The 13642-nt window shown below is 48.0% G+C and overlaps 1 protein-coding gene across 1 annotated transcript; it reads right to left on the bottom strand.

Moving 5' to 3' along the window:
- Nucleotides 1–5834: 5834 nt before the first annotated feature.
- On the bottom strand, nt 5835–12948 carry Rnd1 (Rho family GTPase 1). Its single transcript, XM_041642649.1, has 5 exons — nt 12735–12948; nt 11945–12032; nt 9207–9316; nt 8091–8225; nt 5835–6818 (listed from the first exon to the last, which is right to left on the bottom strand). The coding sequence occupies exons 1-5, from the start codon at nt 12852–12854 to the stop codon at nt 6573–6575; spliced, it is 699 nt and encodes a 232-aa protein (XP_041498583.1). The 5' UTR covers nt 12855–12948; the 3' UTR covers nt 5835–6572.
- Between the last annotated feature and the right edge of the window lie 694 nt (nt 12949–13642).

The raw sequence follows: 13642 nt of genomic DNA on the forward strand, positions 1-13642 counted from the left end.
GAGCGTTTAGGTGCTCCTGTACCAGCTGTTCTAAAGACTGCAGGTACTCTCTTGTTAAAGGCCATTGAGCAACCTTTACAGGTTTGTCTGTCAACCATTTTAAACATAGGACTGTTGGTGCCTTTGGAAGATCAGCAGCTGTTGTGCCCTGTTCTTGTACAACCTGAATGGTCAAGACTGTGTATAAAACCTTCTAATATTTTCCCCAGAAACATATGTTAATTTATGGTTTTTTTCCCTAAAATTGGGGGAATGTTAACCTGAGTATTCCACTGCTGTAACAAATCACATCCCCACAAATTTATTGCTGTGTGGACCACATATCGTTTTAATATTCCTCTCTGCCCTTCTGGCCCTATACACTTGACCCATCTTATGTTCTGCTTTACCTGAGATAAAGCGGAGTTCCAATCCCTGAAAACTGAACATTTACATCCTGAAGAGGCCAATTTGGATGTCAAGATTTTGATGAAATTATTGTTATATCAACACCTGTGTCTACCAGAACTTCAGTGACATCATTTTTCAAAATTTTATTTTTGGTCTTTGTTCATTTATATGTTTGCCAAAATACTCATTTTATGGCTTATCCTGAAATTTTTGTTCTCTCTTCTAGAGCTGTTCTATTATCCAGAATCATATAATTTCTTACAGTAGGTATTAGTTTCTTTAATTGCTCTGGGAAGGAGTTTTCTCTAAAATGTCAGGAAACAACTGAACTGGATTTGGCATAGGGCCCTGCAAGAAGCCCCTCACCGAGTTTCCCCAATGGCAAAGATTACCATGAATATTTCTTGTTGACCTACATTCATTAGACCAATCCCTGCCTTTGCCACACCTTCTACATAATCCAGAAGGGAGGGGCATTCTGAATGGATCATTCCTAGAAAAAAACATCATTTCTAGAAATGCCCTGTCTACAATCCCTTTTAAGGTGACCTTGTTTGCCATAATTATAACATTTGACATTTCGATTTTTCCTCAAACCTCTGGAAATCATCACTCCGATCCATGCATTATCATGTTCATGAGATTCAATATTAAGTGTATCTTGGATCCGTTCCTCCAAAGGTGCTGGCCTTGCCTTTAATGACCTAATTATCCTTTTGCATAAAGAATTGACATTCTAAAAAGCCAGAGATTCAGTTATTATTTGTCTAGCTTCTGAATTTGGTATCATTCTATTTATACTAAAGTCAATCTCTGTAAGAAATCTGTAAAGGTTTCCTTTTGGCCCTGTATAACTTTAGTAAATGACTCAGTTTTCTTTTCTATTTCTCCAATTATGTCTCAAGCATAAATTATGTCTCAAAGCTGCTGCATGTCATAAATCCAGGATGTGGTCACCATCTGCAGCCTGCCTTTCATTTTTATAATGTATTTATTTTGTTTTATGTATATTGGTATTTTGCCTGCATGCATCTCTCTGTGTGTGGGTGTCAGATCTTGGACTTACAGTTGCTAGCTGCCATGTGGGTATGGGGAGTTGAACCTAGTGTCTCTGGAAGAGCAGTCAGTGCTCTTATCACTGAACCATCTCTCTAGTCCCCACACAGCCTGCCTTTCTATAGTAGCTTAGTCTCCTTCTCCAAGAATTTGATCTTGGGAGATTTCTCTACCTCTAGCTTTACTCTGTTTTCAATAATCTTAGCCTCTTCTCTGAACCAGATACTCCATTGTAATTGTGGACCAGGCTCTAAAAGAGCTTTAACCAACTCTATCCAGTCATTACAAAATGATCATGAGTTTACCATTTGCTTCACAAAAGGTGAATGCATATCATATGAGACTATTGCTTCCTTGAATCTCCTTAAATCTAACATTGGCACAGGAATTCAGTTAGCTGTAACAGAACCTCTGCTATTTGGCATTTCCTGTAAGGTTACTAGATATATTAAAGTTGGTTGTCTGAGCTGGGCGGTGGTGGCGCACGCCTTTAATCCCAGCACTCGGGAGGCAGAGGCAGGCGGATCTCTGTGAGTTCGAGGCCAGCCTGGTCTACAAGAGCTAGTTCCAGGACAGGAACCAAAAGCTACGGAGAAACCCTGTCTCAAAAAAAATCAAAAAAAAAAGTTGGTTGTCTGAAAACCTTAGGCTGTTCTTCTCTATTCTTATAATGCAACATTGAAATTGGTTCTCCATTAAATTCTTATGTCTGATTTGAATATCTCTGTGATCTGTTTTATCAGGTTTTTCTAAGGCCTGTATCTTATCACTCAGATTAACCAAGGTTTTTAGTGATAAGACAAAAATGATAATGCTGCGATTGACATTACATAAATCCCATTTAAATTAGATATCCTCTCATTAAATTGTTCTATTTTCAAATTATCTAGCATTTTATTATACAGAGACCCAAATCCCTCCATTATAATGGTTTCTCCCATTTTTTAATGTGGGAAAAAATCTCTCTTTTAACTAATTCCTCCCTTTAAGAATTCCCAATTGTCTTTTTTTAAAAAAGATTTTATTAAGTATACAGTGTTCTGCCAGAAGAGGGCACCAGATCCCATTATAGATGGTTGTGAATCACCATGTGGTGGCTGGGAATTGAACTCAGGACCTCTGGAAGAGCAGCCAGTGTTCTTAACCTCTGAGCCATCTCTCCAGCCCCCAATATGCTGATGATGTTGATGAAGATGTGAGGTTTATTGCTGTTGCGTAGATCAGTGAGAGACTGCCTAGATTTCAAGGCAGTTACCTAGTTTGGAAGCAGCTGGAGAAGGGGTTCAGCAAGAGCCCACAACCATGGTGGACAGAAAGAGAGAGGGGGAGGTGGGGAGGAAGCCAATTCTGAAAGATGCATAGGGGATTGTTGGGGGGAACCATTTGGAGCCCAGGTGCTTCTGAGTTTAGGTGGCAGCTGGAGACTGTTTCAGAGAGGTTACAACAGGAAAATCCCCAACTTTTTCCCAAGGCTTGGAGGAGAAAAGAAAAGAAAACCTGGCTGGGTGTGGGTTGGAGCCCCATGTGCAGCTCTAGCCTGTGCGGGTGGCTAGAAAGCTTCAGACAAAAGAGTTTTTAGTGAATTATACCCCAAGCATTGGACGCCAAATATAGCATGATTAATAAAAGTCCAGAGACAAATATTGGGGTTCAACCTGAAGAGCACGAAAGCAAAGCAGCCAAGTCACTAGTGAGCTCTTACCTCTAAGATCCTCAGACTGAAAAAAGGAGAGTGAGTTTTTGACTCATCCTGGCTTATATTTCTCTCTAGTACTGAGATTAAAGGGGTGAGCCATCACCACCTGGATCTGTTTCTGCATTGATCTTGTGTAGCCCAGGGTGGCCTTGAACTCACAGAGATTCATCTGCCTCTGTCTCTCAAATACTGGGATTAGGGGTGTGTGGTACTGCTGCCTGGCCTCTAATGGCTTAGCTTCATCTCGCCACCACCATCCAGCTCCGTGTTTTAACGCCCCATAGCTGCACGGTTTGGGCATGCTAATCTCTCTGGACCTCCTTGCCTGTGTAATTAAATAGCTGTTTTATGCATAACAGCATAGACGTTAAGTTTGATGATTTAAGGCAGATGCATAGAATGGGGTTAGTTTTCTCTTCTGGTCATCAGGCAAATTTTATCTATAAAACATAAATAATATATCACTATAAAGACTCTTCCTCAAAGAGGGAAAGAGCTCTAGTGAACAAGATTGAAAGAGAAGCTGGGAAGCAGGAGAATGGACAGAAGAGAAAAGAAGTTAAAAAAATTTCAAGTGCACATTTCAAAGCCAGGCTTGGTAGCCTGATGTGGTAGCACAGCCCTGTAATACCGGCACTTGGGAGGCAGAGGCCATATTCTCAAGTTTGCTACATACTTGTCAAGTACGTAGCAAGTTTGAAACCATCCTGGGCTACAGCAGCCGAGCATGGTGCTGCGCAGCTTTGATACCAGCTCTCAGAAGGCAGAAGTAGGCAGATCTTTGTGACGTCTAGGTCACCACGTGGCTATAGAGTGAGATACTGTCTCCAAAAAAAAAATGTTCTAGAGTTACTTTCTGGATTTGTATCCATTTTGTTGGTTTTATTTTTTTTTTGAGACAGGTTTGCATGTGTGTGTGTGTGTGTGTGTGTGTGTGTGTAGCCCTGGCTGTCCTGAAACTTACCCTGTAGACTAGGCTGGCTTCAGACTCACAGAGATCTGCCTACCTCTGTCTGCTGAATGCTCGGATTAAGGAATAGCCACCACCACCCAGCCATATTTTAACACTCCATAGCCGCACAGTTCGAGCATGCTAATCTCTCTGGACCTCCTTGCCTGTATGATGAAATGGGAAATACCTGGAAAGCTCATCACAGTATATAAAGTGCTCTGACACATAGAAAGGCTATAATAAATTTGATGATTTAAGGCAGAGGCATAGAACGGGGCTGGAGAGGTGGCTCAGCAATTAAGAGCATCTATTGCTCTTTCAAAGGAACTGAGTTCAACTCCTATCACCCACATCATAGGGCAACTCATAATTAACTGTTAACTCGAGCCCCAGGGGGCTCTGAGGGTACCTGCACTCACACATGGACACATCTATATGTGCACACATACACACGATTGAAAATAAAAGAAAAAAATTTTAAAGCAGATGCATAGCAACTTTTCTTTTAGAGACAAAGTCTTGCTATACCATATCCCAAACTGTCCTGGAACTCACAATTCTTCTGCCTTAGCCCCTCAAATACTGGGATTCCAAGTGTGCATCATACCTAGTAGTAGTAACTTTTTAAGAAAGATTTTTTAATTTTATGCATATGGGTGTTTTGTCTATGTGTGCACCACATGCATGTGGTACCCACAGAGGCCGGAAGACGGCACAAGATCCTCTGGAACTTCCCTTACAGACAGTTGTCAGTCACCATGTGGGTACTGGGTACTGGGAACAGACCTGTGATCTTCAACACCGGGCCATCTTTCCAGCCCCCATAATAACTTTTAATCTCCATTACTATTCTATGAACCTTGGACAGCAAGAGTTATGTGTCACTAAGGAGGAGATGTTAAAACCCCTGAGCTACCATCAGTGGACACTAGAATTGGAACATCAATAACAAAGTTCTCCTTGAACTCAGGAAATGAGAATCCCAGATTTTGCTGAGTTTTGAACCAGCCTATGCGATACTGGAGTGGGACTCGGCATCTTGAGCCCTTTTTTCTGTGGTGAGCTTTCTTTCTTCTTCAGTCTCTGTAAGATGGTGGTTTTCAGCCTGTGGGTCAAGGCCCCTTTGGTGGCTGCGCATCCGATATCCTATGCATCAGGTATGTACATCATGATTCATAACAGTAGCAAAATTACAGTGGTGAAGAAGCAACAAGATCATTTTATGGTTGGGGTCAGCACAACAGGAGGAACTGGATTAAAGGGTCACAGCATTAGGAAGGCTGAGAGCCACTGGTCTAGGGCAATTGCCTTCAACAGGAAGTGATTTTATCCAGAGGACATTCAGCAACATCTAGAGACATTTCTGGCTGTGACAACTGGAGCGAGCATGCTACTCTCTTCCAGAACCAGGGAAGCCAGGGATGTTGATGAATATCACACACTACGGAGGATAGCTCCTTACAAAAAAATCCATTCTCCTGCCTACAGCATCAGCATTCTGAGGGGTGGCAGCCCTAATCCAGGGCTAAGGAGCTCTTCCTCGGCGTGGCAGGTTGTGAGTGAGTTTGGGAGGAGTGGGACAAGGTGCTAGGGCACAGAGGAGACAATCACTCGAACCCACAGAAAGTTCCAAACCAGCATTTCCCTGATCATCAGCTGCCAAAATCAAAGAACAACAAAAACAATCAACTTCATTATATGTTATATTTCATTAATAAATAGGTTCTCCTCTTTAAACACAGAACAGACAACAGATTGAAACAACCCCCCCCCCCCAAATTCCAAAGACAAGAGTCTAGAAAACAAACGCCAACTGTACCGCCCTGAGGGCAGGAAAGTCTGGTGACCACCATCAGTCCTGCCCCTGCAGCACCACCACCCCCACATTCTGCAAGAGAAGGGGGTCTGGGGCTTCTCCCCTGGGCCCTGGGGACTTCAGTGAGAAGCGTGTGAATGTATGATGTCACCTCTCTGTGACGCATGGGCTATGCAAAGATGAGGTTTCCTTCCCAGCTCTGGTCAGCCCTTGCCCTCCTGGTTTCAGTTATGAAGCATCTGGGCTAAGCTTTCCCATTGTCCAGTCCATTGCCACTTCTCAGAGGGGACAGGGAGAGCTCAAGGGCCCTTCCCATCCCCCGCCTGCATGGGAATGCTGTGTGGAAGAGCATGGTGCTGAAGGTGAGGCCAGCATGTCCCCAGTCCCCCAATACCCTTCCTTCCTCTGGAGTAGGAGACACTGGGGCAACTGCTCCCTCCACAGCCTACTGCCTGGCTTGGGGTGTGATGGTTCTCGCTTAATGTCAGGCCCTCCTGGCAGGCCTGGCTTCTTCAATTCCATTCCTGTCTCCTGAGCCCTCACTGTGGCCATCTGAAAAAGTCACATCCAGGGTCTTAAACTGTCTCATCCTCCCTCTCCCCGTGCCTCTGCACCCCAAGGGAGGAAGTGGGGGGCTGTCTCCCCCGCCTCTGGCTCCAACTTCACATGATGGAACAGCTTTTGGCCTTTTCCTTCTTGAAGGTGGAAGAGATGAGTTCAGAGCGACTGGGGAGGTGGAGAAGTCGCTTGGAGAGGCTGCGGACAGGGCTCTTCGGGGGCACTGAGTTAGGCTTGTTCAAACACACCATGGATGCCATCCGGAAGATGCTGTGGATACTCTTCTCTGAGGTAAAAGCTGAGCCCTCCAGGTAGATTTCTGCGCCCAACTGCTTGGCTATGGCACAGCCCTGTGGGAAGGGTGCAGTGTGGTTATTAATGCAATGGTCTAAAACGCATAGGAAACACCATGGCATTCAGTGTGTCACTCGGCAGGGCTATTCCAGATGACAGCCCACTGCCAGTCTCTGCCAGTTCTTCATAAAGGTGGCTGCAGGCCAGAATCTCCTATGACATTTTAAAACCAGGTACAGCTTGATGTCTGGGGATGGCACAGGCATTAGGTCTTAGACTTTGGTACTAGTGATGGGATCCAGGACTTCATACATGCTAACCATGCGCTTAGCCACACTCCCAGTCTCAACATTATCATTTAAAAAAAAAAAACCCTTTTCCATATGCTTATCCATATGAGTGTGTGTGTCGTATGTATGCTCCTCCCACAGCTCGCATGTGGGGGTCAGACGACAATTTGTGGAAATCATGTCCCTCCCCCCACCACGTGGGCCCTCAAGCTTTCGTGGCAAAGCACCCTGCCCTCTGAGCTGTCTCACCAGCCTGCTGATGTCAGTACTTTAAAGAGTTCTCCCAGCTGACTCTCATGGGAAATCTTAACAGACATTCTGTGCGCATTAAAATTTATCCTTGCAGCTAGTGAGGTGGCTCGGCAAAGAAAAGCACTGGCCATCAAGATCAATAACCTGAGTTCAGTCCCAAAAACCCACGTGGTGGAAGGGGAGAGCTGACTCCCGAAACCTGCTTCTGACCTCCACACATGGGCATGACATGTGCCACACACACACAAAATTAAATAATTTAAAAATTATCCTTGGGTTTGTTATAAAAATGCAGATTCCATATCTTCCTCCCAGGGCTATTTTATAAGCATGGAGCTTGGAATTCAAAATCCCAACAATTACTTCTCTTCGTTTGCTAGTTTTGGTTTTTTGAGACTATGCCTTATTATTTAGTCAAGCTGGCCTCAAACTTGGAATCCTTCTGCCTCTACCTCCTGAGTTCTGGGATTACAGACTACATCCAGTGCTAACAAGCATCTTTAATGAGTCTGATGCATATGGTTTACCAAAAAAAAAAAAAGCCTTAAAATTGCTGGCATACACACAGGAGAAGTTCACAAGCAATCCTATAGCAGGGAGCTAAGTTAGCAAGAACTTCTACCCCAACCCACGTGACAGTTTGCCATTTATAGATACAGATAGCCCCCAGTACCAATTCTATCTTATACGGAAAGAGTTTAGTCAAGAGCCATGTGTAGGCCCTCCGCCACAGCCTTCTCTACCCCATCCCAGCACACACATACATGCACACGCACACACACACACCTGCTCGTAGGAGATGGGCGCCTGCTTCTGGTGGGAAAGCTCCATCAGAGTGCTCAGGTCTGTTCGCAGATCTGTCTTGCAGCCAATAAGCAAAACCCGGGTGCTGGGACAATAGTCTAGGATTTCTGTTCTCCACTGAGGGTTGGAGCAAGAAGGGAAGGGGAAGGGAGAGAAAGTCAGTGGCAGATACCAGGAGGAGTCCGGCTGGCAGCATCAAGCACATCACTCAGTATCGAAGCTCAGTCTTCCGTCTGAGTCACAGTATGCCTGCTGCACTAATTACATCATCTTCCTGCACATGAGGCCTTCGGTGGTACCAGTGTGCTAACCCAGGAGCTTGTCCCTTCAGCCAACAGCACAGCCATCACAGGGAACACAGGGCAAGTCTCCCACTCCTTGCCACACAGGGAAGACATGGGTTTAGTTTCTTTCTAAGGGCTTGTTTACCCTTAGGAGAAATGCTAGTGTGGGGAGCAAGGCAATCTCTTCCCTGAGAAGCTAAGCAAGTCCCTGGGCACTTCCTGCAGCATCTCAGGGCAGACAGAGCTTCTACTCAGACCCAGGTACTTCCACCAGCTGTGGAGCCCTGACCTGCCTGACTCAGTGGGCCTGGGACCATAGTCCACAGAAGCTGCTGCCAAAAGGACCCATTCCTCACACCACCAGAAGATTCTCTGAGCCTTCAGCACCTCTCTCCCTCTAGCTGGGCCTCTGGGAAAGTAGTACAGGGTAAGGAAAAAGCAGAAGGCTAAGAGGCAGGAAACCCAGATTCAACCCAGAGCCCCAGCAATGGTGAGGCTTCAAGAAAAAACACTGCTCTCCTGGCTTACAGACAGGAGGGTTGGAGGCCAAGGCTCCTTCTTGTTCTTCTGGGGAGAAACTATAGACTTTATTTTCATACCCTGGGTCCTGCTCGTGCTAGGGAAGCACTCTCTGCCAACTGAGACCCATCCTCAGCCAGATTTGATTTTGATTTGGAGACAGGGTCTCACTGAACTGCCTGGTCTTGAACTGGCTCTGTAGCCCAAGCTGAACTCAAGCTTAAGATTCTCCTGCTCCAGCAACCCTAGTAGCTAGGATGACTAGCGTGCACCCCCACCTCAAGCGCAGCCTCACCTTTTTGAGTGCACTGTCCATAGTCTCTGGGCGGCTGATGTCAAAGCACAGTAACACCGCATCCGAGTCGCTGTAGCAGAGTGGACGGACGTTGTCATAGTAAGGAGACCCTGGCGTAAGGGAGAAGAGTTGAGAGTGAGTCTCTCCAGGCTTAAGGCCAAGGGTCCCTGGGGAAGGTAATTCTTCCTTAACACCAAGCAAGTCCCACAGTACTACTGCATGGAAGCCTGGGACATGACCACCTGCCAGAAGGCTATTCAGGAATACCATTTCCCTTGATCTTAAAAGAGCGCAATGCAGATGGGGTAGAGTGTACTCAAACCCTGTCTGGGTTTCCCAGAGTGAGCTTAATTTAAGATCTCCTCATATTCAGAGTCCCAGAAGAGGCAGTCGGTGCCTATGGAGAGACAAGGGCTTGGTTCAGGTGCCCTTCCCATCATCTGAGCCTGCCTGCTGTTCAGTCTCTGCTCAGCTCTTCTGCTGTAGGGTCTCCCAGTGAAGAACTAACGCTGCCTGTTACATAACTGGCTGCCCTGATTCCTGAGCTTGGGGTCAGACCTTCAGGGGATTGATGGGGGCGGGAAAGCACCCAGGATTGGAGGTTTACTCCTTTTCCCACCCAAGTCAGCTTACACTGAAAAGGGCAGAGGGGATACTGTGGCCCCCACCCCTCAGATCTCAAAGACAGGAACACCCCATAGCTGTGAAGTTAGAGGGGGAGGGGAAGAAGGCCACTCAGACCAAGGGTCTGATGGGATGAAGACTAGGAGCTGAGCCTGGCCCCCTCCACCCTGAGGATCAGGAGCTGAGCCGGCCCCCTCCACCCTGAGGACCAGGAACTGAGCCTGGCCCCCTCCACCCTGAGGACTAGAATCTGAGCCTGGCCCCCTCCACCCTGAGGAAGGAACAGTAGCAGGTTTGGGATCCAGACAATCCGTGCTTAGAATAGCAAGCAGCCCCTCTCCCTGTACTGCAATCACCATGGAAACTGGGGGGAATCCAAGCTGAGGTGGGGGTGTCGGTCATAAAAAAAAAAGAAGAAGAAGTAAGGGGGAGTTGGGATAGCTGCCTGCTCCTTCAGCAATCCACCCCCATCTCTTTCTGAGGTAAGGTGGGGGTTGGACCACAGGCACTGAGGCTGCGGTACTGGGGGAAGGGGAGGGGAGTTGGTCTCCATTTTGGCTCTAAGCAATCCCCCTCCCCTAAAACCAGCAACTGAATAACAGAAACAGGTTTAACCCTGGCCCATCCCACACATCACTGTCATTTCCTCTGTCCTTATGGGAACCTAATCCGAAAGAAGGATAACTGGCTGTCTGTATCCTTTTGAAAGGAGAGGCTAGGGTGTGACCTGGGGTAGAAAGACCACACTTGCTGATATTCCACCATCTGGGCTCAGGATTCAAGGGCTGTGAGAAGCAGGGAGGGTACTAACGAAAAGAAAAGAGATGAGCTGCAGCAAGGTCCAGGGAGACTGGAGGTGGGAGGGTACAGCAGGAAAAAACCCATACATCACGCAGCCACGCTGCATTCTGGTCCAATCCAGCCAGCATAGCACAATCCGGGATAAACAGAACCCTCTCTTGGAACTGCAACGGAGGACCACGTACCAGCCTGAGGAATTTGGGTTGTGGAGAAAGCTAAAAAAGTGTCTTCATTTTCTGTTTACCCATCCCTTATCGCCAGAACTCAAAATTGGAGAACAGGAACAAGATTCCTTCAGAGAAGTAGGGTGGTCCATTTTACACACGTAGGAAAAGCCTTAGTGATTCACGGTTCCTCTTTAAACTCAGCTTGAGCACGTTAAAAAGAAATCTTTTCTGGTAAAGCATGGATTTTCTTTTCTCTCTCATATTGCTGGCTCTTACTCCTTAATTATGTCTGAGACAGACTGTTAAAAAGAGGGACTGGGGTAGAGAAAGTGGGAAGGGCTCAGAAGCAAAGCAAATGTTAGCGGAGCTCTAAGGGCTTGGGACAGAGTGGGCAAAGCATTGCTTTCTCATTTTTTTGAAAGGCCGGCACCTCCAACCTCATCCTGTACAGGGAGAAATGATAGCAGCTTAAACCCACGCACTCTGTGGGACACTAACCCCAGTGTGGCCAGGCCTTACATCTACCATATTCCCCACCCTCCCAAACAGCGATGATGCATCGCTTCACCACTGAGCCGCAGCATCTGATGAGAAGGACTGAGGTGCGGCAAGCAGACAGCAGCCGGCCTGAGAGGAAACGCAGGAGAGCAAGATTCCCTCCAAAGCCGTAGGCTCTCTGCCCCACCACAGAGGCCTCTATCAGCACCGGAGCCTAACACTCCTTTAACTTTGCTCCAGAGAACTGAAGGCAGAGAGAGAGAGAGACAGAGAGAGAGAGAGAGAGAGACAGAAAGAGAGAGAGAGAGAGAGAGAGAGAGAGAGAGGAGGGAGAGAGGGGGGGAGGAAGGAAGGGAGGGAGGGAGGGAGAAGGGATGGAGAGAGAGAGAGAGAGAGAGAGAGAGAGAGAGAGAGAATGGGGAAGACCTGTTTGGTGCTCTGGGAAGTACTCAGGGGGTCCCTTCCCCAGCCCTCTGAATAATGGAACTAGACCAGAGGCCTGAATGGCTCCTGAGGTTTGTTCATCATTTAAGAGAGTCGATGCCCCCAGCCAAAGAATCTTTACGTTCCTTCTTCCATCACCTCTGTCCTCAAAGGCGAATTTTCTCCCCTAAAAAAGCAGCAGCCGCAGCTAGCCAGCGGTCTTACCTGAAGTATCCCAGAGGCTGAGCTCCACTCGCTGTTCATCGGTCTCCAAACAGGCTGTGTAATTCTCAAACACGGTAGGCACATAGGTCTGCGAGGAGAGAGGAAACATTCACATCTGGACTCGCGTGCCCTCAGGACCCCGCACCTCAGGCTCGCACGCCTTCAGAACCCATACCTAGCATTGACTACACAAGCAGCCACTCACACACAGGCGCTGGAACACCGAAGTGTCAGGTGATGAGGGGCCAGAGGAAAGGAATATGTGGGGCAGGAGGAACTGTGTTAGACAGGAGAAAAGGACCGGAGAGGCACTGGCCTTTGCTCTCCAGCCTGGGACAAGCCCCCTACATCCTGACTCGGCAGACACACACATTCACATTTTCTTCTCATCCCTAGATTTGTGCCCCATTTTCAGAGCCACAAGGCAATTCTAACCTCTCTCTTCTGCCCTCTAGTCCCCTGGCACAGGTGATGAGCAGAAAGCAGCAGCCTGATGCCTAGAGCTACCCTCACAGAGCCTTCCAGGAGGGCCGGGCAGGTACTGCGTCAAGAATAAAGCCCAGGCCCTCCAGAGCCTCCCGGTCCCAGGAATGAAGCAAAGTGGGAGGGGATATGATGGCTAAAGAGGTGAGGAGGAGCCGACCGGGCGGCAGAAATGGGTCAGGTCTCAGGGGAAGCAAGGCAGGGCAGTCCTTCAGCCAGAAGGCAGGCAGGGTGGGTCGGCCTGGGGGTGGGGGAGACGGTTCTCCTGGGCAGGTGGAAATCGACCCCGCGCCGGCGGCTAGCTCACCTCGGGATAGCAGTCCTTCGCTAGCACCTGTAACATCGCCGTCTTCCCACACTGCACGTCCCCCACCAGCACGAGCTTACATCTGACCACCACCGGCTGCGGCGCCCGTCTCTCCTTCATGGCTGCAGCCTCCAAGGGACTGGGACTCGGGTTCAGCGAGGAGGAGGTCGCTCCTGAAGTTTCCACGCGGAGACAGGAGGCCGGTTCTCTGCGTGCCTCCAACTGAGGCGGAGGCCGAACGGGCCCCGTTATATGCCCCAGGCTCAGCCAATCACAAGAGGAGGCGGGATCTGCCCAGGCCAATTCCTAAGGTGGGATCCCCAGCGGCAGCCAATAGTAAGAGAGTCTGAGTCAGCGCCCTCTTCCTCCCTTCTCTTTCTGTTAAAGCAGCACAGTTGCTTCATTCGGGAAGGGAATTCCCACGCTTTTTGTTTTGCTGTTAGGAGGTCGGGAAGGGGCTGGAAGTAAAACCAAGTGATCTTCGAATGTCCATGAATTAGTGTCTAAAGCCATAAAGAGCCAAGGAACCAGAAAGTGAGGGTTGTAGGGTCTATTCCAGGAAGACAGCAGGGCCTGCCTAAACTAAGGACAGGTGGCATCTCTTCGGGAGAGGGTGGCCCCATCGACCTGTGACTCCTTAATTTTATATAGTTCCTACCCACACTGGTTCCACTTCTGTTATTTCCTTCTAATAGAAGCTCCTGCTGTCTGTCTTTTACAGCTCAATTCCCTCAGCAATCCCCTTCACCAAAGCAAACCAAAGAAACAAAATAACAGCTTCTGACCCAGAGACAGGCAAAGGAAACAAATGAAGGAATCCTGCAAGCAGGAATAGGAGAGAGACCAAACGAGCGGCTCTCCGCCTTCTGTTGGCCACGGCGCTTCTAGCTGCAATCCTAGTATGAGAC

Source organism: Microtus oregoni, unplaced genomic scaffold (genome assembly GCF_018167655.1).
Source record: "Microtus oregoni isolate MIOR12 unplaced genomic scaffold, Mior012 000077F_ref0000221, whole genome shotgun sequence".
Lineage (NCBI taxonomy): Eukaryota > Metazoa > Chordata > Mammalia > Rodentia > Cricetidae > Microtus > Microtus oregoni.